Below are 24,107 nucleotides of genomic sequence, written 5' to 3'. Positions count from 1 at the left end.
GCCCAACATAATTTGGTACCACTCTACTTATTCCAAATAGTATTTCCTGCTTTTTGCAAGGATATGCTCATTAAAGTGATTCTGTTCAACGAGTCTTGTATAAGACACAATATTTTTTATTTTTGTATTTTTTATTTTGATTTCTCCTTTAGCATCACTCAACATATCTGCAGTCAAATGCTCTACCACTGAGCTATACCCCAGTATTCAACATATCTGAGTGCTTATTCAGAAGAAAAAGACCAAGTTATTTAAAATTATTGACAAAAATTAGTTCAAGATGTGACTTGTACAGCTGTAAAGACTTAAGATGGTTTAATTCTACATTAAGCTTGTGCAGATTGTTAAATTTTGATAAGATAACGGACATGTTAAAGCAGATACCTTTCTCAGTTTAAAAAAATTAATCATCTTTAAGTTGGCTTCTATCACTTTAAAAAAAGAGAGAACTCAGCTCATCAAGTTCCAATTTCCAAGGAAACCTGGAGACTTCTTGAAGCTCAATTTTGTGAACTGGATGTTTAAACAACAGTAATCTCTAAGACTAGTTTGTAAACTTGAAGCCTGGAAAGTTGGCAGATTAATTGCTTAAAGGAGTACCAACAGTGAAAGAATTGTGGAGGTTTGTTTGCTTTGCACATTATTTTTTTTATTTATTGACACTTTTTAGTTAATCCAACAATACTTAATATACTTTTTAAAAATCATTAAAAATTTTTCAGCCAAAACCGGTTTGGCTCAGTGGATAGAGCATCGGCCTATGGACTGAAGGGTCCTGGGTTCGATTCCGGTCAAGGGCATGTACCTGGGTTGCGGGCACATCCCCAGTGGGAGGTGTGCAGGAGGCGGCTGATCGATGTTTCTCTCTCATCGATGTTTTTAACTCTCTATCTCTCTCCCTTCCTCTCTGTAAAAAATCAATAAAATATATTAAAAAAATTTTTTTTCAGTTATAGTTGTCATACATTATTAGTTTCAGTGATTAGACATTACATAACTTACTAAGTGATCATCTCTATAAATATCACACACACATTTGATATACAAAGTTATTCAGATATTATTGACTGTATTCCCTATGCTGTACTTTATTTATTTATTTATTTTTTAAATATATTTTATTGATTTTTTACAGAGAGGAAGGGAGAGAGATAGAGAGTTAGAAACATCGATGAGAGAGAAACATCGATCAGCCGCCTCCTGCACATCCCCCACTGGGGAAGTGCCCGCAACCCAGGTACATGCCCTTGACCGGAATCGAACCCGGGACTTTTCAGTCCGCAGGCCGACGCTCTATCCACTGAGCCAAACCGGTTTCGGCCCTATGCTGTACTTTACATCCCACAACTAGTCTATAAATATTTGTACTTCTTAATCCTGTCACCTTTTTCACCTATCCCCTGTCCTCCCTTCCTCCCTGTTCTGCTTGTTAGCAACATGTACACTCCTGTTGTAGTTGAGCCTTGATTGCTGTTGGCACGTCAATGGGAGGGATTTACCCCCAGGCTGATCAGCTTTGACTATGGACCTCCCGACCTCTGACAACTGTGGAGGATCAGCAGTGCAGGGGTGCAGGGGCCTATCACACAGAGCAGGACTTACTTCAGTGGGGCCTTGTTACCTGCTGAATCCACTCCTTGAATATGTTGCTTGAGATGTTTGGGTAGTGGTGCTTTGACATGGTCTGAAGCTGTCCACTGGATGCTCTGGCTCTGGGGCCTCCCAGGAGGTTTAGGCAAAGTTCAGCCACTGTCTGCTGTTCCACCCAGCATGAGCTACAAAGCAGTCTGCAGTGACTGCTACTTGTGCTGGGCTTGGAGGTGCCCAGGAGAGGGCAAGCTGCAAAGCAAGTCTGACTGCTGCTAGTGGGGGCCCTGGGACCACTTAGTGAGAGGTACAGGGCCTAGCAGAGGTCAGATGCGGCTTGTTTGAGAGATTTTAGGAAAATCTGAAGCATGAGCCAAGACAGGCCATTCATGGAGAAACCACTGGAAACCACTTGGTTGGGCCCCAATGTTGGGTGGGGCAGGGCCTCAGAATCACCAGAGTGGAGCAAACAATGTAAACCAGGTTGATGGAATCTCGGATATGTTGCCTGCTTCCTGGCTCTGGCGGGGAATGGGAGGCATGGCGAAGGTAGGGTCAATTACCCTGTTTGTCTATTATTAGATAGGCGATATATATATATATATTTTTTCTTTTTTTTTTTCCTTTTAATTTTTTATTGATTTCAGAGAGGAAGGGGGAGGGGAGAGAGAGATAGAAACATCAGTGATGAGAGAGAATCATTGATCGGCTGCCTCTTGCACAACCCCTACTCGGAGTCGAGCCCGCAACCCAGGCATGTGCCCTTGACTGGAATCGAACCCAGGACCCTTCAGTCCTCAGGCTAATTCTCTATCCACAGCCAAACCTGCTAGGGCCCAAGTGCATATTTTTCTGTATTTTCCCCATTCATATATAAACATGTTTTAGACTGGCCGGCATGGCTCACTGGCTGAGCGTCGACTTGTGAACCAGGTCATAGTTCTATTCCCGGTCGGGGTGCATGCCCAGGATTTGGGCTTGATCCCCAGAGGGAGCGTGCCAGAGGCTGCCGATTGATGCTTTTCTCTCATCATTGATGTTTCTCTCTCTCCCTTTCCTCTCTGACATCAATAAAAATATATTAAAACTAATAAATAAGGATCATTATACCATCTTACTTGCAACCTGCTTACAAAAACAATTATCTAGCCCTGGCCGGTTTTCTCAGAGGTTAGAGAGTCGGCCTGTGGACTGAGGGTCTCAGGTTTGATTCCCGGTCAAGGGCATGTACCTCGGTTGCAGGTTCAATCCCCAGCTGGGCACTAGTGGGAGGCAACCAATCGATCTGTCTCTGAGCATATTAATATTTTCTCTCTCTCTCTCTCTCTCTCTCTCTCTCTCTCTTTTTTTCCTTCTCTTCTCCTTCTCCTACCCCATCCCTTCCACTCTCTCTAAAAATCAGTGGCAAAATATCCTCACTCCTTGGGTAAGGGTTAAAAACAAACAAAAAAGTACAGATATAGACTTTATATACCTGTACTTCATATATCAGTGTGCAGAGCCTACCTTATTTTACTTTATTTTATTTTTTAATATATTTTATTGATTTTTTACAGCGAGGAAGGGAGAGGGATAGAGAGTTAGAAACATCCATGAGAGAGAAACATCCATCAGCTGCCTCCTGCACACCCCCTACTGGGGATGTGCCTGCAACCAAGGTACATCCCCTTGACTGGAATCGAACCTGGGACCCTTCAGTCTGTAGGCTGACGCTCTATCCACTGAGCCAAACCGGTTAGAGCAAGCCTATCTTATTTTAAAAGGCTGCTTAAAACTGTTTATTTTATGGATATACCTTAATTTTATCTTAGTTATAAAAATTGAAGCTCGATGAAAAAATAGAATAAAAACACGAGTTTCATTTCAGTTATATATATAATTTTAGTTATTATTTTTTAATTAAATGTTCACTTTGAAAGTTCCAATGAACAAAATGATGAGAAACTAAGTGCAATCAGTATGAATTTATTTTTAAGTGTATGTATTCTGACTATTAAAAATAAAGACAGCCCTAACCGGTTTGGCTCAGTGGATAGAGTGTTAGCCTGAGGACTGAAGGGTCCTATGTTTTATTCCGGTCAAGGGCATGTACCTCGGTTGCGGGCATATTCCCAGTGGGGAGTGTGCAGGAGGCAGCTGATGGATGTTTCTCTCTCATCGATGTTTCTCTCTCATCGATGTTTCTAGTTCTCTATCCCTCTCCCTTCCTCTCTGTAAAAAAAATCAATAAAATATATTTAAAAAATAAAATTAAATACAATGTTTTTAAAGACCTAACATGGTTGATATTATATGTTTATATTTTTAAAAGGGATGGCTTCTAATTTTTAATCAGAGTCAATTTGGACTCTTTGCTTATTCAGAAATGAGGTGTCTTCCTCTCTCTTTTTAAAAAATTCTCACCAGAGGATATGTTTTCACTGATTTTAGAGAGAGGAAGGGAGAGACAGACAGAGAGAGTGACATTGATTGGTTGCCTCTCATATGTGCTCCAACCGGGGATCAAAACCACAATCTAGGTATGTGCTCTGGGAATTTAATCCACCACCCTTTGGTGTATGGGTTGATGCTCCAATCAACTGAGCCACTCGGCCAGGGCACAAATGAAGTGTCTCTTAATGTATGAGGATTGTACAGGTTTTTTTTTTTCTTGTTTTTTTAAAAATTAAATCTTTATTGTTCAGATTATTACATTTGTTCCTCTTTTTTCCCCCCCCATAACTCCCCTCCTCCCAGTTCCCGCCCCACCCTCCGCCCTCACTCCCCACCCACTGTCCTCATCCATAGGTGCACGATTTTTGTCCAGTCTCTTCCCGCATCTCCCACACCCCTTTCCCCCCCAAGAATAGTCAGTCCTTTCCCTTTCTATGTCCCTGATTCTATTATAATCACCAGTTCATTCTGTTCATCAGATTATTTATTCACTTGATTCTTAGATTCACTTGTTGATAGATGCATATTTGTTGTTCATAATTTGTATCTTTACCTTTTTCTTCCTCTTCTTCTTCTTAAAGGATACCTTTCAGCATTTCATATAATCCTGGTTTGGTGGTGATGAACTCCTTTAGCTTTTCCTTATCTGTGAAGCTCTTTATCTGACCTTCAATTCTGAATGATAGCTTTGCTGGATAAAGTAATCTTGGTTGTAGGTTCTTGGTATTCATCACTTTGAATATTTCTTGCCACTCCCTTCTGGCCTGCAAAGTTTCTGTTGAGAAATCAGCTGACAGTCGTATGGGTATTCCCTTGTAGGTAACTGAGTTTCTTTCTCTTGCTGCTTTTAAGATTCTCTCTTTGTCTTTTGCTCTTGGCATTTTAATGATGATGTGTCTTGGTGTGGTCCTCTTTGGATTCCTTTTGTTTGGGGTTCTCCGCGCTTCTTGGACCTGTAAGTCCATTTCTTTCACCAGGTGGGGGAAGTTTTCTGTCATGATTTCTTCAAATAGGTTTTCAATATCTTGCTCTCTCTCATCTTCTGGCACCCCTATAATTCTGATGTTGGTACGCTTGAAGCTGTCCCAGAGGCTCCTTACACTATCCTCGCATTTTTGGATTCTTTTTCATTTTGCTTTTCCGGTTGGGTGTTTTTTGCTTCCTCGCATTTCAAATCATTGACTTGATTCTTGCGCTCCTCTGGTCTGCTGTCGGGAGTCTGTATAATATTCGTTATTTCAGTCCGTGTATGCTTAATTTCTAGTTGGTTCCCCAATGTAACATCGAGGGTCTCATTAGTTTTCTTGTAGATCTCATTAAGTTTATCAGCAGCTTCTAAACAGTTCTTGAGAGACCTTAAAAGTGTGGTTCTGAACTCTATATCTTCCATTGACAATTTTGTCCTGCTTCTTTGTCTCCGCATTTTGTTATGCTTCCTTGGTGCACCCCCTAGTGGTCTTTGTGCGCAGTCTTGTAGTTAAGCCTTGATTGTTGTAGCTAATACCAGGGAGGGTTTGACCTCCAGGCCAAGTGGCTGTGAGAATCAGCTGTGTCTACAGTGAGAGAACTTCTGTCCTCTAGGGAGGTGCTAATCTAGCCTTTGCCTGAGGCTATCCGGCAAATGCCTCTGTGCAGGGCTTGGGTCTCACAGGATCAACAGGGTGGGCCGGAGAGAGCAGTTATGGCGGCTCTCAGTCCTGTCCCCAGGGGCTCTGCCTCTCTGAGTCCCAGCAACTGCTGCAAACCTTGGAGAGAAAGCTGCACTCGCTCTGACCGAAGCCAGACAGTCCCGCTTCTCCCGTTTGAGTCTGGGTCCCTAAAGACTCGCCCGGATCTGGAGCTCAGAGTCTGCGACTCCCTCCTGATTGAAAACGCCAACCGCGCCCTCCACCGCCAGCCCGCTCTGCGCACTCCGCACCTCAGAATTTGACTTCCGCAGTGCGCCTCCTCTGAGTGTCCGTATGCATTTCTCTTTCCTCCTAGTTGTAGGACTTCCACTCAGCCAGCGTTCCTGTGGTTTTGGGTGATGTCTGTTCGGTCTTTTAGTTTCACTTTTGAAGTAGTTGTTCAAGGCAGCAAACTCCGGCGTTAACCTATGCCACCATCTTGGTTCTCCGATTGTACAGTTTTATAGTTTTTGCATGTGGGTCTTTTTTGTTGTTGATTCTTTCAGATTTTCTTGATAGACTATATTTTATATGATAGATAATTAGCAATATCTTTATATCTCTTATTTCATGTTGCAGTATACATTCCAGAGTCCAGGTTTTCATACCAGAAATATTAGACATTTTTAGGACTGCCTTCCTAACCAGTTGAAACTGACTCCCAGTTACTCTTCAGGCTTGCCAGGATAGATACACCCTTCATTTTGCTACTGGCCCTGATAATAACAAACATGGTCAGAGCAGTACACCATGTAATAAATTGAACTCCACCCAGTTTGTACAGATAGGAGACCTAAATAGATGTTAAATATGTTTTTCTTTGATGACTAACACTTAGGAACTTTAAAATACTTCAAGATAATAATTAAGTTCATTGAGCAATAAAACCTATTATTTGAGATATATTTAATTTATCTTTTTCTAAAAGTAGACTGTCTGGTATTAGAAATTAAGGAGCTGAAACATCCACCTCCTCAAACTTGAATCCTCCATAGTAGAAGAGAATCTGTAAGAATGATTTGCTTTCACGGGTTTTATGCCAAAGAAACTTAGCCGTTTATTTCTGTACTTTAAGGTTTGGTAGGAGCAGTGGATTTTATGCCCTTCTTTGACTCTAAGGATTTCATTTATTACTAGGTATAAGGAAAGGTCTTAAAGGTCTTAAAGGTCTTATGTTTTACATATGTAACTGCTCCTCTAGAATAAACAATAATAGCCATTTTGCTAGGTACTCTCATTTAACCCTTTAAGCAATTGTACAAGGTAGATACTATTATTATTCCAATTTTATGGATGAGAAACAGTTACTAGAGACTTTAAGTACCTCTGCCCCAAGGTTATACAGCTAATCAGGGGCAGAGTTAAGACTTGAACACAGATCTTTTTAGTGCACAAATGAATGGCACTTACCTTTGCTTGACTACTTTTACTTCTTTTTGTCAGTGATCCTACTTGAACATGGAAAATCACCTTCCCTATTTATGATGCAATATCCTTTGATTTGCTCTAGCCATTTTTGGTTCATTTCTTCTACCTTATTAGAATATTTTGAAAATATTTTGTAAGATTTCTTGGGCTTTAAATCTCCCTCTTGGTTTGGTTATTCAGCTAATTTTCTACCCTAAGTCATTTGAGGTCAAATTTGTACTCAGGCCGGACAAAAACTCTTCATTTGCAGAGTAAGCCTTAGCTGAGGATAGTCAACCCATGTGAAAGTTTCAGAATGTAAACATGGTCCTCTCTATGCTCTTCAGTTCTCCTTTATCTTCTCAGAGGAGATAATGATCCTGGGCAGACCTCTGGTGAGGCAACTTTTAGAGTCTGACAGTTCTAAGCTCCATTGAACTATATACCATTATTCCTTTTTAATACTATAAGCAATAATATCCAGAGCAATGTGGAATGGAGGATGTCCCCCAAGATGTGGATGTCCCATGTCTACTTCCTCACAAGTCATTGTCTTTTTGGATATCTGTTTAGGTTAAGGAGTAGAATGAACATCTTTGGGTTTAGGTCTCTTAATTTCTTTGCTCTCCATATAAGTCATTCTTCATTTAGTAACTTTTATTTATTTATTTCAATATATATTTTGTTGACATTGTTGCATATGTCCCCCATTTCTCATTCCCCAGCCCCTACTTTCCACCTCAGTAACTTTTTTTTTTTTTTTTTTTTAGCATATGTGTTGCTAAAGCAAGCACACTACTCAGTAATGTTTAAAGGCAACCATAAGACCGACCTCGTGACTCTAGCAAATAATAGGTACTCACCGTTATATCAGCTTAGAACCCTCCAGTGAGACTCCCTGTCCTTCCTCCTTTCTATGCAAAAGGGCATCAAGATTTTACCTTGGTTCAAAGAAAAGTAAAGGGACTTCTGAGCTATTTAATATAGAAAGAATTATAGTATTCTGGAGGACTATGGATTATCTATTTAACAACTATGCATCACGAAGTGGCCTGTAGCCCTGGCTGGTGGGGGGCATGCAGGAGGCAACCAGTTGATGTTTCACACTCACATTGATGCTTTTTTCTCTCTCCCTGTCCCTTCCTCTCTCTCTAAAAATTAATAAATGGCCGAGGCCGGTTTGGCTCAGTGGATAGAGCGTCGGCTTGCGGACTGAAAGGTCCCGGGTTCGATTCCGGTCAAGGGCATGTACCTGGGTTGTGGGCACTTCCCCAGTGGGGGATGTGCAGGAGGCAGCTGATTGATGTTTCTCTCTCATCGATGTTTCTGGCTCTCTATCTCTCTCTCTCTTCCTCTCTGTAAAAAAATCAATAAAATAAATATTTAAAAAATTAATAAATGATGTAAAAAGAAATCAACTGATTATTGCGGGAAAAGAAGAAGAAGAAAAAATGTAGCCTGTAGATCAGGTTCCAATTTTATAGGGGAGAAAATTTCTTGGTTTCCTGCTGTTCTCTTTTTGATTAGTTTTTCTATTTTAAGAGCTTGTTGGATCCCCAAATATAAGATACAAGTCTTCTGTGAATCTAGAGCTCCTGCAACAGAAAATTGGGGCGTGGTAAATGTTCAAGAAGAAGCCTGAGACATTATTATTACACTAGAGGCCTGGTGCATGAAATTCTAGGCTTGGCCGGTGATCAGGGACGATCTGGGCCTTCCGGCTGCTGGCCCGGGCCTGCCTTCCCTGGCTACCAGCCTGGGCCTTCCTTCATTCCGTGCCGCCCCCCGGTGATCAGCGCACATTGTAGAGAGCAATTGAACTCCTGTCTCCTGGTTGAACTCCTGAGGGGACACTTTGCACACGCGCGCGCGCACGCGCGCACACACACACACACACACACACACTCTCTCTCTCTCTCTAGAGGCCCGGTGCACGAAATTTGTGCACTGGGGCGTGCACTGGGGCATGCACTAGGACCGGGAGGAGTCCCTCAGCCTGGCCTGTGCTCTCTCGCAGTCTGGGACCCCCTAGGGCAGTGTTGGCAAACCTATGACATGTGTGTCAGAGGTGACACGCGAACTCATTTTTTTGGTTGATTTTTCTTTGTTAAATGGCCTTTAAATATATAAAATAAATATCAAAAATATAAATCTTTGTTTTACTATGGTTGCAAATATCAAAATATTTCTATATGTGACACGGCACCAGAGTTAAGTTAGGGTTTTTCAAAATGCTGACACACCGAGCTCAAAAGGTTCGCCGTCACTGCCCTAGAGGGATTGGGCCTAAGCCAGCAATCAGACATCCTTCTCGTAGTCCGGGGCTCTCGCAGTTTGGGACCCATCGCTCCTTACTGCTCGCCTGTAGCAGAGGCGAGAGAGGCTCTCACCACCGCCGCTGAACTCGCCAGCTGTGAGCCCGGCTTCTGGCTGCTCCTTAGTGCTACCACGGAGGGCCTTCTCGCTGAGCAGCACTCCCCCTGTGGGATCACTGCTCAGCCAGGAGCTGGGCTTGCTGTTCCTTAGCGCTGCTGCAGAGGCAGGAGAGGCTCCTGCCACCACTGCTGTGCTCACCAGCCATGTGCCTGGCTTCTGGCTGAGTGGCGCTCCCCTGTGGGAGTGCACTGACCACCAGGGGGCAGCTCCTGCATTGAACGTCTGCCCCTGGTTGTCAGTGAACATCATAGTGACCAGTTCTGCCGGTTATTCCACCATTCCGTTGATTTGCATATTAGGGTTTTATTATATAGGATAATTTTGTTATAACTATTCTCATTTTTCATATTCTCCTCTTTCCTTTCTTAGTGATTGGCATCACCATATTTTTAGTTACTTAGCTAGAAATACAGTTTTTACTTTTATCCACTCATTCTTTTACTGATTAATGCAATTAAAAATATTCATTCTGTGCCTACTGTGTACCAACTGTGTTAGTTGCTGGAGATGAGGCAGTGAATAAGGGAAACTGCTTTCTTGGAACTTGCATTCTAATGAGGGGACCTGTACAATATACAATATGTAGGCTAACAAGATCATTATAGTTATTGGCAAGTTAAGTACTTTAAAAAATCAACTTGTAATCTTGAATGATGGGGAAAAAAGGTTGATTTTTAAAATGGAGTGTGTGTTAGTACATGTCCTCTGAGAAACAGATTAAATATACAAAGATTTGGGGGTGGGGTGGTAAAATATATACATCATATAAAATTTACTATTTTGACCATCTTAAGTTTATAATTTGACATTAAATAACACATTGTTATGCAAACCATCCGTGTCCAGAATTTTTCATTTTACTAACCGGAACTTAATATCCATTTAATACTAGCTGCCATTTTCCTACTCCCCTAGCCTTTGGCAACTATCATTCTACTTTCTGTCTCTGAATTCAACAACTTTAGGTACCTTATATAAGTGGACTCATACAGTATTTGTTCTTTGTCACTGGCTTAGTTCACTTTGTCATCAAGGTTCATTCATGTAGTAGCATGTGTCAGAATTTCCTTTTTTTTCCCTCTCTTTTAAGACTTTTTTAGAGCAGTTTTAGGTTTACAACAAAATTGAGAGGAAGGGCCTTGGTCAGTGTGTTCAGTGGTTAGAGCTTCGACCTGCATACTGACGGGTTGTGGTTGGATTCCCAGTTAAGGGCACATATCTAGGTTGCAGGTTTGATTCCAGGCCACATCTGGCCATGTAGGAGGCAACCAATCGATGGGTCTCTCTCACATTGATGTTTTTCTCTTTCCCCCTCCCTCTCTCTCTCAAAATTAATGGAAAAAAAATATACTTGGGTGAGGATTAACAAAAAATAAAATAAAATAAAAGAGGAAGGTATAGAGATTTCTCATATACTTTCTGCCCCCACACATGTATACCCTATCATTTTCAACATCAATCACCAGAATAGTACATTATACCTACATTGACCCATCATAATCACTCAAAGGCCCATTGTCTACCTTAGAGCAGCAGTTCTCAACGTGTGGGTCACGACCCCTTTGGGGGTTGAACGACCCTTTCACAGGGTTTGCCTAAGACCATCGGAAAACACATATACAATTACATATTGTTTTTGTGATTAATCAGTATGCTTTATGTTCAATTTGTAGCAGTGAAAATACATCCTGCATATCAGATATTTACATTACGATTCATAACAGTAGCAAAATTACAGTTATGAAGTAGCAATGAAAATAATTTTATGGTTGGGGGTCAACACAACATGAGGAACTGTATTAAAGGGTCGTGGCATTAGGAAGGTTGAGAACCACTGCCTTAGAGGTTTCACTCTTAGTGTTGCATATTCTGTGGGTTTGGACAAATGTATAATGGTATATATCCATCACTATAATATCAAAGAGAGTATTTTCACTGCCCTAGAAATCCTCTGTGCTCTACCTATTCATCATCCCTCCATCCCCTGCAATGCAACAGTTGATCTTTTTTTGTCTCCATAGTTTTGCCTTTTCTAGAATATCATATAGTTGGAATAATGCAGTATAGTAGCCTTTACAGATTAGCTTCTTTCACTTATAATGTGCTTTGAAGGTTCCTTCACATCTTTCATGGCTTGATAGCACCTTTCTTTTTAGCACTGAATATTCCACTGTCTGGATGTACCAGTTTATTTACCTTCTTGGTTCTTTCCACGTTTTACCAATTATGAGTAAAGCTCCTATAAAAACCTGTCTTAAGGTTTTAGTGTGGATTCTTTTTGTTTTAAGGTTGACTATTTCATTTTATGTATATCACATTTTACCTATTCATCCATCGATGGAGAGTTGGAATGCTTTCACCTTTCTAAAAAATATTTTTATGGATTTCAGAGAGGAAGGGAGAAGGAGAGAGAAAAACATCAAATGATGAGAGAGAATCATTGATCAGCTGCCTCCTGCACACCCCCTACTGGGGATTGAGCCAGCAACCCGGACATGTGCCCTTGACCGGAATGGAACCTGGGACCCTTTAGTCCATAGGCCGAAGTTTTATCCACGGAGCCAAACCGGCTAGGGCGCTTTCACCTTTTGACTATTGTAAATAAGGCTGCTATGAACATATGTGTACAAATAATCTGTTTGAGTCCCTGCTTTCTCTTAGATATATACCAAGAAATAGAATTGCTGAATCAAGTGGTAATTCTGTGTTAATATTTTGAGGAATTGCCATATCCTTTTCCACAGCTGCTGCACCATTTTACATTCCCATCAGTAGTTCACAAGGGTTACAGTTTCTAGACATCCTTACCAATGCTTATCTTGTTTTTGTTTTTGTTTTTTAAATTTTATTTTTATTGATTTTTAGAGAGAGAGGAAGGGAGAAGGAGAGAGAGGAACATCGATGTGAAAGCAGACCATCGATTGGCTGCACCCTACATACTCCTTACCAGGGATAGAGTGTGCATCCAGGCCATGTGCCCTGACCGGGAATCCAGCTAGCATCCTTTTGGTGAAGGTATGATGCCCATCCAACTGAGCCATACCAGCTGGGCCATACCACTTCTAATTGGCAATAAAGTATATGTTTTGTTGATTTTAGAGAGAGAGGGAGGGGAAGGGAAAGAGAGAAACATTGATCAGTTGTGCACCAGGACCAGGGATCGAATCCCACAACCTGGTTATGTCCCCTGACTGTGAATTGAACCACTGACCCCTCAGTGCATGGGATGACCCTCAACCAACTGAGCCACATGGGTTAGGGCTAAACATAACTTTTATATGCACTGGGAAAGCAAAAATTTGTGTGACTTGTTTTATTGCGATGCTGTGTTTATTGTGAGGTCTGGAACCAAATCTGCAATATCTCCGAGGTTTGTCTGTATTGTCCTTGGATGCACAGTGTGCAAGGATTTTATTAGGGGGATGTGTCTGAGAGAAAGTGAGGGGGCTGTACAAAACTGAGAGTCATCAGACTGTGATGCAGATCTGACCCATAGAGAATAAGAGGAAAGAAAGTTTGGGTGAAGTCTAAGAAGTTTCAAGGTCATTGGGAGTCCTAGATCCAAAGTCAGCCATTGAAGGAGTCCTGTGTCTCCAAGTACAGGCCTAACTTAGTATCCTTGCCACCCTCAGTCATTGACTAGGTGCAGCCTGTGAAAAGTGTGGCTTTGAGCAAATGTAATGGATTTCAGAGCCTAGCAGATCTTGATCAATTAAGCTCTTTGTATTTGGAAGTCTATAAGCCACATTCCCATGGCTGCCACAGAGCAGTCAGAGAAGACCTCTCCAGAGGGGTAACATTTAAACCAAGACTTGAATGGTGAGCAGAGGTTAGTTAGCCTTTCAATAATCTTTGAAAACAGCATTTAGGCATGGGGAACACAAGTGCAAAGGCTCTGAGGCAGAGAAGTCTTACTATGTTCAAGAATGGAATGAAGGCCAGTTTGACTGCAATCTAGTGAATAAAGAGGTGAGGAGGTAAGAGACAGATGAACGTGAGACCATAAACAGTGTTATAAGCTATGGTAAAGAGTTTGGGTTTTATTTTTGAGACATGTGGCGACTACTGGAAAATTTTTAGCAGGGTTGTACTAGTCTTAGGGTATACCCAAGTTACTGAATAGCAATGAATTGTTGATAAAAATAAGAAAATTAGGAACCTGTTCCAGTAGTACAAGTAAAAGATTATGGTAGTTTGGACTAGGATGGTAGCTGTAGGTATTTCCTATCCAAAGTTTAATACAATCCTAGTAATTCTATCTTTAATTGTCTCTGCATTTTGTGCTTTCTCTGTTCTAGTCACTAGTCTGTTATTATCTATTCTTATATTTTCTTGTCTTATATGGCAATAACCTCTTAACTGTCTTTGTTCTGCATACAGTTTTGGCCCACCTCAGTTCATATTCACACAACATTATCAGATGATCCAACTGAAGTGCAACTATAATGATGCAACTTTCTAGCTTAAGAGTTTTCCAAGGTTTGATCATTGTCTGATATTTCAGAATGTCTTGCCTCTTTGTTTCATCTATCTCCCACCTGTACTGTTATCCTGTTGTCTGACTCTTATTTATCCTACAAATTATGAATTCCTTCTTGAAACCTTCCCCATTCACCATCCCTGATATCTTAAAGTGTCCATGTAATATCTTTCCTTTGGCGCTTTGTAATATGTATTTGTCTCCTTCCTCAATCTATGAATTCTCTGAGGGTTAGCACTGTGAGGATCTTTTGTGATTTTTGCTTTTAGAATGTTAGTGTGCTGATCCAATATCTCATGCAGTCCCTGATAATGTACCATAGGCCTGTTGGTTCAATAAGTGCAGCTTTTAGTATTCTGTGATTTTTATCCTGAAGTCTTATTTTCTTCGGTGCTCTGATAACATATCTGTACTTTCCTCTTTTAGAACTTACAGTGGATTATCTGTAATTATTTATTTATTTCATTTTGCTTCCCTTGATCAACAAGAATTCAAATATATCTTTTGGTAATAGCTAATAGTCTTATCTTCTGAATTTTATTGTCTACTCAGGGTAGGTTGCCCTGACTGTTAGTCTTTTTTTCACAGTTTTATTTTACATCTAGCCTCCTAAAAGAAGTTGAGTTTAAGTCTTGGCAGTTTCACAATAGTTATTCTAAGTATAACTTCCTCCTTTCTACCAGGTGTCAGTCTGCAAATTAACTACTATCTGCTAATAAGTTTTATCAAATTATCTCCTTTTTTATTAGAGTATGTGCTCCTATACCTATAGGAGAAAAATAAACTCTTTAATAAAATTAGTTTACTTTGGGTACTTTACTAATATAGTTATGAGCTCAGAATGATGCTTTTTTTTGGGAAATATCTTACTTGCTAATGAACTTTTGACTATTTGGAATATGTAATAAAGTATATTGTCCATTTGTCAACGTATAAGTAGTGGTGGTTATAAAGCCTTTAGGTAGCAGGAGAGAGTATTCTGTCAGGCACTTAAACTGGCACATAGTAAAATAAATACCAGTGAAAGGTAATTGAAATTTTAAAACATGCCCTAAGTAAGATTCCTGTGTTACAAATACTAATTTTTTCCACTTAATTATATAAAAAAACAAATAGTGGACATACGTTCAGTTCATTTTCTGATAATCTCAAACTTTCATAGAAAAATGCAAAGCTATCTTATGGATTTCTTTTAAAATCTTTTTCCTTTAGAGTTCTATAAAAGTAATCATCAAATTTTTATTAAGTATTTATATTTATCATTGGTAGTAATGGTTCAATAATGACTGTTTTTAAACCAGTTTAGAAGTGAGTTTATCAAAGTTGTATAGGTAATCTTAGTGGGTTTTTACCCACCTAATGCTAACATAAATTTAGTTTATAATGCAATTTGCCAAATCATAACCCTAATTTTTAGTTCTGAAAGTTAGCATGTTTATTGTGCTTTTTTCATGCAAGGTTTACTAGTGGTTATCCTACACTAATATCAGGAGTAATTAGTGTGCTTCCATCTTACTAATAGCAAAAAATGATTGAATCAAACTAGTACCAAGAGGGACTAGTACTAGGGTTTCAGTATTGAAACAGTGTATAGTAGAAACTAGTCATACTGTGGTCAAAGAGATACATATATCTAGTACACACTTGCCTCCTTTGTAAATTACATCAGCCAATAAATTTTTTAGAAATCAAAGACTAGATTATGATTTTATCAAATAGCACATAGTTCAGAATGTTCTTTATTCATTCCTTATGTTAGTTTTGCTGCCTTTTTAGTTAAAAAATGTAGTAATGGTATTTTTCTTTTCTTTTTCTCTCATGAACTTATTTTCTTTTCCTCAATTCAAAATAGAGCATGAAGTTGTACTCCCTTGGTGGGAACACATCAAATACTATGGGATGTTAATTTTGCATTTAATGACTGCAAAGCATAATTCAGAGAACAGTTACTGTTGTATAAACACACCACACCATACACCACCTCTCTCTCTTACTCCTTCTCCAACCCTCCAATTGAGCAGGGGGGAAAAGAAACTCACCAAAAAGCAGAGGAGAGTTAACCATAAAGAGTTCATTGATTTGGCTTTGGGGCACAAACTGATGGAAAAGAAATTGAATTTAATAACTTATGCTATGAGTCACTTCTTTGTAAATTCACTTACGGATTCCTGTTCTCAGAATTTATCTGTCCTTTTGGCAAGATACTCTCAGAATCTCCATTACCAAGACCCAGAGGGTGACTTAGTAATTAAGGATGAGGAGTCTAAAACAATTTTTTTTCTTCAGTATATAAAAACTTTTCTCAGACATCCAACTCAACACAACTCCTGGGAGTGATGGACTTCTGGAAGAATTCCAGTTCTTTCAGAATGACATGACTCTTTTAATGCTGATCAAAAGAAGGGTTCATTGTTATATGATGCCCAGAACACTTGACATTTGCCCTCTTGATTTTTTGGCAACTGTTTTCTTGAGATATAGTTCACATACCATACAATTCTCCCTTTTTCAGGGTACAATTCAGTGGTTTTTACAGTAGTCACAGAGTTGAACAACCATCACCACAATAAATTTATTTATTTATTTATCTATTTATTTATTTTTATTGATTTCAGAGAGGAAGGGAGAGGGAGAAAGAAAGGAACATCAATGATGAGAGATTGACCGGCTGCTTCCTTCACACCCCCTACTCGGGATTGATCCCACAACCCAGGCATGTTCCCTTGACTGGATTCAAACCTAGGACTCTTTAGTCCCCAGGCTGACGTTCTATCCACTAAGCCACACTGGCTAGGGCACCACAATCAATTTTAAAACATTTTCAGGGACCCAAGATATTGGTGTAGGTAAACGCAAGTACTTGCCGCCTCCCACAACCACATTAAGATCACAAGTAAAATACAGAACAACAGAACCACCTGAAATCTGGCTGAATGGAAGTCCTACATCTAGAGAGTTAAAGAAGAAAGCACATTGAGACTGGCAGGAGGAGTGGAGGCACAGAACGGGCTGGTCTGACACTCATGTGCATTTTTTTTTTTTAATTGGGAGGGATATCACTGCTGCCAAGGCCTCCCGGGAGAAGCAAGGGATCACAGTCCCACACCAGACCCCTATCCCGAGGGTCCCCATAACTTTGGGCTATAAAAGCTAGTGGGGATTGTGGCTGAGTGACAAGGAGGCTGCTGGAGTCCCAGGCAGTTTCTCTTAAAGGCCTGGTGCACGAACTTACACGATCCCGCTCCCTCTGAGCTCCAATGGTGGGTGGTGGCATTGGGGGAACCAGGGACATATGGGGAGGAACTGGATCATCTGGCATCAGGGCAAGAACTCAGGGGTAGCTTTCTCCCAGATGGGGGTGCTTGCAGGGATCATTGTTCCTGTGCTGGGACCTCCCCAGTCGCAGAGCTGACTGGCAGCCATATTTGAAGTTTCTATCAGCGTGGTTCACACTGTTCACTTCACCCTGGTGATTTCCTGAGACCCTTCCCCATCTAATTTGCAGCCCCACCCAAGCCATTTGCAGTGGCTTCTCCATATAAATGGCTTGTCCTGGCTCAGGCTTCAGACATTCCTAAAATCTCTAAAAAAAGCAATTGGCCTCAGTGTGCCACATACCTCTCAGTAAGAGATCCAGGACCTGGCACTAGCACCAGCCTGCCTTGCTTCACAGCTTGGCCTCACCTGGGTATTCCAAACGAACACAAATAGAAGCCATCTGAAGATTACTCTGTAGCTCCTGCCAGGTGGCCCCAGGCAGTGGTTGACTTTGCACCTCCAGGGAGGCCCCGGAATCAGTGCACCTGGTGGACAGCTTCAGACCATAACAGATTACAACTCTACACATCCACAAGTGACACACTCAAGGGGCAGACTCAGCACCAAAGCCTCACTGAAGCAAGTTCTGCTCCATAGGTGTCTCTTGCACAGCAGCTCTTCCACAGTAGTCACAGCAGGTCCTCACTAACAAATTGGCGTAGGGGTCAATTCCGGCCAGTGACACCAATAGCAATCAAGACTCAACTATAACAAGCCTGTGCACATAGCCCACACAGGGGTGCACCTAGAGTGCTCAGCTCAGGTGACTAGGAGGCTGAGCCACTGGGCCCTACAGGACACCTACTATACAAGGCCACTCTACCAGTTCCAGAGACATAACAGCTCTGCCTAATACATAGAAACAAACACAGGGAAGCAGCCAAAGTACAGAGACAAAGAAACATGTCACAAGTGAAAGAAGTGAGGAAATCTCCATAAAAAGAATTTAACGAAATGGAAGTAAGCAAACTACTGGATATAGAGTTCAAAACAATGGTATAAAGTTACTCAAGGATCTTAATGAGAGCTGTAAGGGACTTCACTAAGTCTCTTACTTTCAGCTTCTTAGAATGTCAAAGACATGAAAAGGGACCAGTCAAAATTAAGTGTACACTAACTGAAAGAATCATTTACGGGGAGTCAACAGTAGAATAGAGGATGCTGATAATCACATCAGTGATTTGAAACATGAGAAAGCCGAAAAACACCCAATCAGGAGAGCAAAAAGAAAAAAAAAAAAAGAATCCAAAAATATGAAGAGAGTGTAAGGAGCCTCTGGGACAACTTCTGGAGTACCAATATTTGCATTATGTGGGTGCTAAAAGGAGGAGAGAGAGAGAGAGAGCAAGCAATGGAAAACCTAATTGAAGAAATAATGATAAAAACTTCCCTTACCTGGTGAAAGAAATAGACTTACAAGTGCAGGAAGTCCAGAGAGTTCCAAACAAGAGGAACCTAAAGAGGCCCACACCAAGATACATCATAATTAAAATGCCAAGTGTTAAAGACAAAGAGAGAATCTTAAAAGCAGCAAGAGAAAAACAGTTGCTTACAAGGGAATGCCCGTAGGACTCAGCTGATTTCTCAACAGAAACTATGCAGGCCAGAGGGAGTGGCAAGAAATATTCAAAGTGGTAAATAGCCAGGACCTGCAACCAAGATTACTCTACACAGCAAAGCTATTATTTAGAATTGAAGGTCAGATAAAGAAAAAGTTAAAGGAGTTCATCATCACCAAACCTGTATTTGATAAACTGTTGAAGGGTATTCTTTAAGAAGAGGAAGGGGAAAAAAAGATAAAAAAATATGAACAATAAAATGGCAATAAATACATATCAACAATTGAATCTAAAAATAAAATTTAATGAACAAGTAATCTAATGAACAAAAAAACCCACCACACCTGATGAATAAAATAGAACCAGAGGCATGGAAACATGGAACAGACTGGAAGGAAGAGGGTGTTGGGAAGAGATTAACCAAAGATCTTAATAGGCATACATGCAGTACCTATGGATACAGACAATAAGGTATTGAAGGTCTGGGGTGGAGCAGGAACTGGGTGGAGGGGAGCACGGGGAGGGTGGGGGGGGAGAAGAGATGGGGATGGGGCCATCTGTTATACTCTCAATAAAGATTTAAAAAAACGTTTTCAGTGTACCAAAAATGAACCTTATGCTCTTTGGCCTTCACACCTCATTCCTTCTAATATCTCCAGCCCTAGGCATTCAGTAATCTATTTTCTATCTTTATATAGTTGCGTATTCTGGACATTTCTTATAAAAGGAATCTTACCTTATGCAGTCTTTTGTGACTGGTTTCTTTTACTTAGATTGGTATTTTTGAGGTTCCGATCATATTGCAGCATGAATCAGTACTTCATTTCTTTTGATTATCTATAATAATAAAAGTGTAATGCGCAAAGCGACCTAACGACCAAACAGCAGAACGACTGCCCAGACGATCTTCCGGACGACCACGCTATGACACACACTGGCTCCAGGCCAGTCAAGGCGGGTGTGATGCAATTGGTCATGGGGCCTGCCATCGCCCCACCATCACCCTGCAGAGGGAGGCCCAGGCCACTGGACAGCGGGGGGATCAATTGGGGAGGATGAATTGGGGGGCTCTGCAACCACCCCACAGAGGGAGGCCCAGGCCACCCTCTGCAGGGTGATCAATCTTGGGCCTTTGTGGAACTGGGGAACCGGGGTTGTGTGGCTGTGGATACGGGCAGCACAAGGCCAAGGTGGGTGCAGGCGGGGGTGGGGCAGGGCCGGGAGGCAGCCGGGGCTGCGAAGGCCTACCCTTATACGAATTTCCTGCATCCGGCCTCTAGTTGAGTAATAATCCCTGATATCCATCATTTGGTGGATATTTCTATTGTTTACACTTTTTAAGCTGTTATGACTAATGGTGCTATGAATATTTGTGTGTACATTTTTTTGTGGATGTATGTTTTCATTTCTCTTGGGTATACACTTAGGAGTGGAATTGCTGGATTAGATGGTAACTCTGTGTTTAATCTTTTGAGGAACTTGCAAACTGCTTTCCAAAGTGCCTATACCATTTTATATCCCTACCGGCCATGTATGAGGGTTCCTTGCCAATACTTATCTGTATTTTTTGTTATAGCCATTCTAGTGGGCCCCCTTGAACCTTAAATCACATATATTTGAGCCTTATCATTGCAACTTGTGTTTTCTTGCATTTAATTATGGTGAGTCCTGTCTGACTGACTGCCTTTTCATTTTGTGCATTGCTATGCCCATATGTTCACATTTTTAAAAAATACATAATTTTATTGATTTCAGAGAGGAAAGGAGAGGGGAAGAGAGATAGAAACATCAACAATGAGATAAAATCACTGATTGGCTGCATCCTACAAGGCCCACACTGGGGATCGAGCCCACTATCTGCTATCCGGGCATATGTGCTGACTGGGAATTGAACTGTGACCTCTTGGTTCATAGGTTGACGCCCAACCACTGAGGCACACTGGATGGGCTAGTTTATTTGTCACATGAACTATCTTTCTAATGAATTTGTTCCATTTTGAGTCAGGATATTTACAGCTTTTACATTATCACCATTCTTGTATATACATTGCATTAATGTAGATGTTTTAATTTCAGGTCACTTTGTTCAAAAGCTCATCATTTCAATGATTAAATTATTTAGATACACTTAGATTAACTGTAGGAAGTTTGATTTTATGTTCTGCTCTGCTGCTTTAAATGAATAATCTTCAACTCACTGTCTTGGCTTGAGTCTTCTTGTTAGTAAGTAAAACTTTCTCAAATACAGTTGTACCTACTGTCTATCGGTAAATTCAGACTGTTGTTAGATAATAGACTAGTATGAAGGAAGAAAGACCCATGGGAAAGAAAATCTATATTCATACTGGTTCATTATTTATAGTAATCCATCTAAGATAGCAACCACCTAGATGTTCAGAAATATTTAATATCATTATCACTTTAAAATGTGATACCAGGAGGAAAGCATTGCTGAGTAGTCAAAGTCTTTTGAATTCTAATTTTTTTTATCCATTTTTACTATATTAGGTTTTGAAAAAATTGTTTGATTTTAACAACTGTGTTATGTTCCTAAAGGTAGGAAGAGATACAGTAAGAGATGCAGTTTTTAGTTAACAGAAGTTTTCAAGTAGGCTTATGTTCTGTGATCTTTATTCCTAAAAATTGGATATATGGGTAGAGGTAACAGAGGAAAATGTTTTATAAGAATAGTAAAATGATGTATTACAACTATTTTATATGTTGATGAGGAAAAGGCAATCCTGCCCTGTTACAGGGATGTTTTCAGTGGAATCTGAGTACTCTTTAATTAAATAGTATAATATAACACACTAACAATCTTTTTAATATCTAATTTTGTCTTCTAGGCCTTCCTTATAGTTTCCCATGTCTCAATGGACTCCTGAATATAGCAAGCTCTATACCTTAGAAGTGGATATGAAGAGTGAGATTCCTTCTGATGCACCAAAGACACAGGAGAGTCTGAAAGGGATCCTCTTGCATCCAGAGCCCATTGGGGCAGCCAAAAGTTTTCCTGCAGGAGTTGAGATGATTAATAGTAAAGTGGGGAATGAATTCTCTCATTTATGTGATGATTCTCAAAAACAAGAGAAGGACATGAATGGTAATCAACAAGAGCAAGAAAAAAGTGTTGTGAGGAAAAAACGCAAAAGCCAGCAGGCTGGCCCTTCATACATGCAAAATTGTGTCAAAGAGAACCAGGGAGCATTAGGATTGAGGCAACACCTGGAAGCACCAAGTGATGACGACAATGATTCCTCTTTTAGTGACTGTCTTTCTTCTCCTTCATCTAGTCTGCATTTTGGAGATTCTGATACTGTGACTTCAGATGAGGATAAAGGACTCTCTGTAAGACATTCCCAGTCAATTTTGAATGCTAAAAGTAGAACTCATAGTTCAAGGTCCCAAAAGTGGCCTCCCACTGAGACAGAGTCTGTTTCAGGATTGTTAATGAAAAGACCCTGTTTTCATAGCAGTTCATTAAGGAGACTTCCATGCAGAAAGAGATTTGTAAAAAACAATTCCTCACAGAGGACACAGAAACAGAAAGAGAGGATATTGATGCAGAGGAAAAAACGAGAAGTGTTAGCCCGAAGAAAGTATGCATTGCTCCCCAGTTCTAGTAGTTCCAGTGAAAATGACCTCAGCAGTGAATCCTCTTCAAGCTCATCAACTGAAGGAGATGATTTGTTTGTTTCTACCAGTGAAAACCACCAAAATAATGCAGCTGTCCCCTCAGGTAAAAATGTTTCTTAAATTGAGTAAAACATGGAAGCTATTCCATTGTATTTGTGCTTGTTTTCTTCTACATTTTAGTGATTTCATTGTATTTAACCCTTTGCAGTCCAATGTTATTTTTGGAATTCAAACAGTCTGGTCCAAATTAATTGATGGGAATGAATGTTGAACTTTTTAATGTTCTTATTGCTCGACATTGGACCTGCTCCTAGTGTCTGGTCTGTCGAGTTAGCCTTGAGGTTGGACCGAAAAGGGTTAAATAGAGTATGAGGCTCAATTAACTTTTATTTTTAAGCCATATAAGTAAATTACCAACTGTAGTATTAAACCATGACTCCTATTCTAAGTACAAATTTTAAATACGATTTTTAAACAATTGATTTTGGAGAGAAAGGCAGGGGGAGAGGGGGGGAGAGAGTGAAGCATCAGTGTGAGAGTGCAACACCGATCAGTTGCTTCCCATATGCACCCTGACCAGAAATTGAACATGAAACCTGAGTATGTGCCCTGACCAGGAACCGAACCCTCGATTTTTCAGTGTGCAGGTCGACCCTCCAACCAACTGAGGCACACTGGCCAGGGCTAGTATGTTTAACTTTTGTGAATACTTTTTCAGATAGCTGTGTGATGGATTCCTTTCACATTTAACCACAGTAAAAGCAATTCTAGTCACTAAAAAAGACAAGTTATTTTTCTTTTAAGTACTCTATTCTTACTGGTTACTATTAACTTGTCATGATCTTTATAACTGAAAAATAATTTCAAGTATTTGAGAGGTAACTTTTATTCTAATATTGGAACACAAACATTAATCCTGACAATGCTCAGTAGAGCATAGGACTAATCAGTTAAAATGGAATTGATAAGAGGATTAGCTCACCTGTGCTCTCCCTCTCCCCTCAGTAATGTTATATTTAACTAGAATAAGTTTATGTACAGTCTCTGAAGTATGTGTTCCATGTATATCATTTTTACAGTTTGTTGTAATTTAAAAGAAGTTGATGAAAAAATCTTTAGGAGTAAAGTCTGAGCTGAGGGAAAAGATTAATTTCTTGTGAAAGTATAAGAAAATGGGGGGTAGGAAGAGCTTTTTAAAGGGCTAAGATTATGGGTTTTGTTTGTTTGTATTTTCAAATTAGAAGAGAAAGTTTATTTAGAATAAAGTTACAGAGCTAGTAGAAGTGAGCCAGCCGGGCTTGTGCAGGCTCAGGAAACAAATTAAAGAGGCAGAAGAAGGGTCCTTGGAGTTCAGGAGAAAGGCAAAGGTATTGCACCTGGGGGGAAGTAAAGGGAGAAGGGAAACTCGCGGTGTGCTCAAAAGAGGGAGAGCACACCAGATTATGGGGTTTAATACTGGCACAAAGCTTTCTCAGTCTTTGCCTGATGTCCTGCTTTTTAAAGATGGAGTCTGCTTTAATACTTTGCAAATATGCCATTACTCAATCTTTTCTCTCTCTTTTTTTTAAAATATATTTTATTGAT

General features: G+C 40.3%; 1 protein-coding gene across 1 annotated transcript in view; it reads left to right on the top strand.

The window, feature by feature from the left end:
• Positions 1-24,107, top strand: part of RNF111 (ring finger protein 111) — a 101,879-nt gene that overhangs the window by 31,469 nt on the left and 46,303 nt on the right. Inside the window, exon 2 of the mRNA XM_081099073.1 lies at positions 21,734-22,626. Coding sequence (XP_080955199.1) covers positions 21,753-22,626 — 874 coding nt within the window. The 5' untranslated portion in view covers positions 21,734-21,752. The remainder of the gene's footprint in view (positions 1-21,733; positions 22,627-24,107) is intronic.

Source organism: Myotis nattereri (genome assembly GCF_964212035.1).
Source record: "Myotis nattereri genome assembly, chromosome: 1".
NCBI lineage: Eukaryota > Metazoa > Chordata > Mammalia > Chiroptera > Vespertilionidae > Myotis > Myotis nattereri.
The sequence above is the reverse complement of the archived record's forward strand: the minus strand, read 5'-3'. Positions and strand labels throughout refer to the sequence as shown.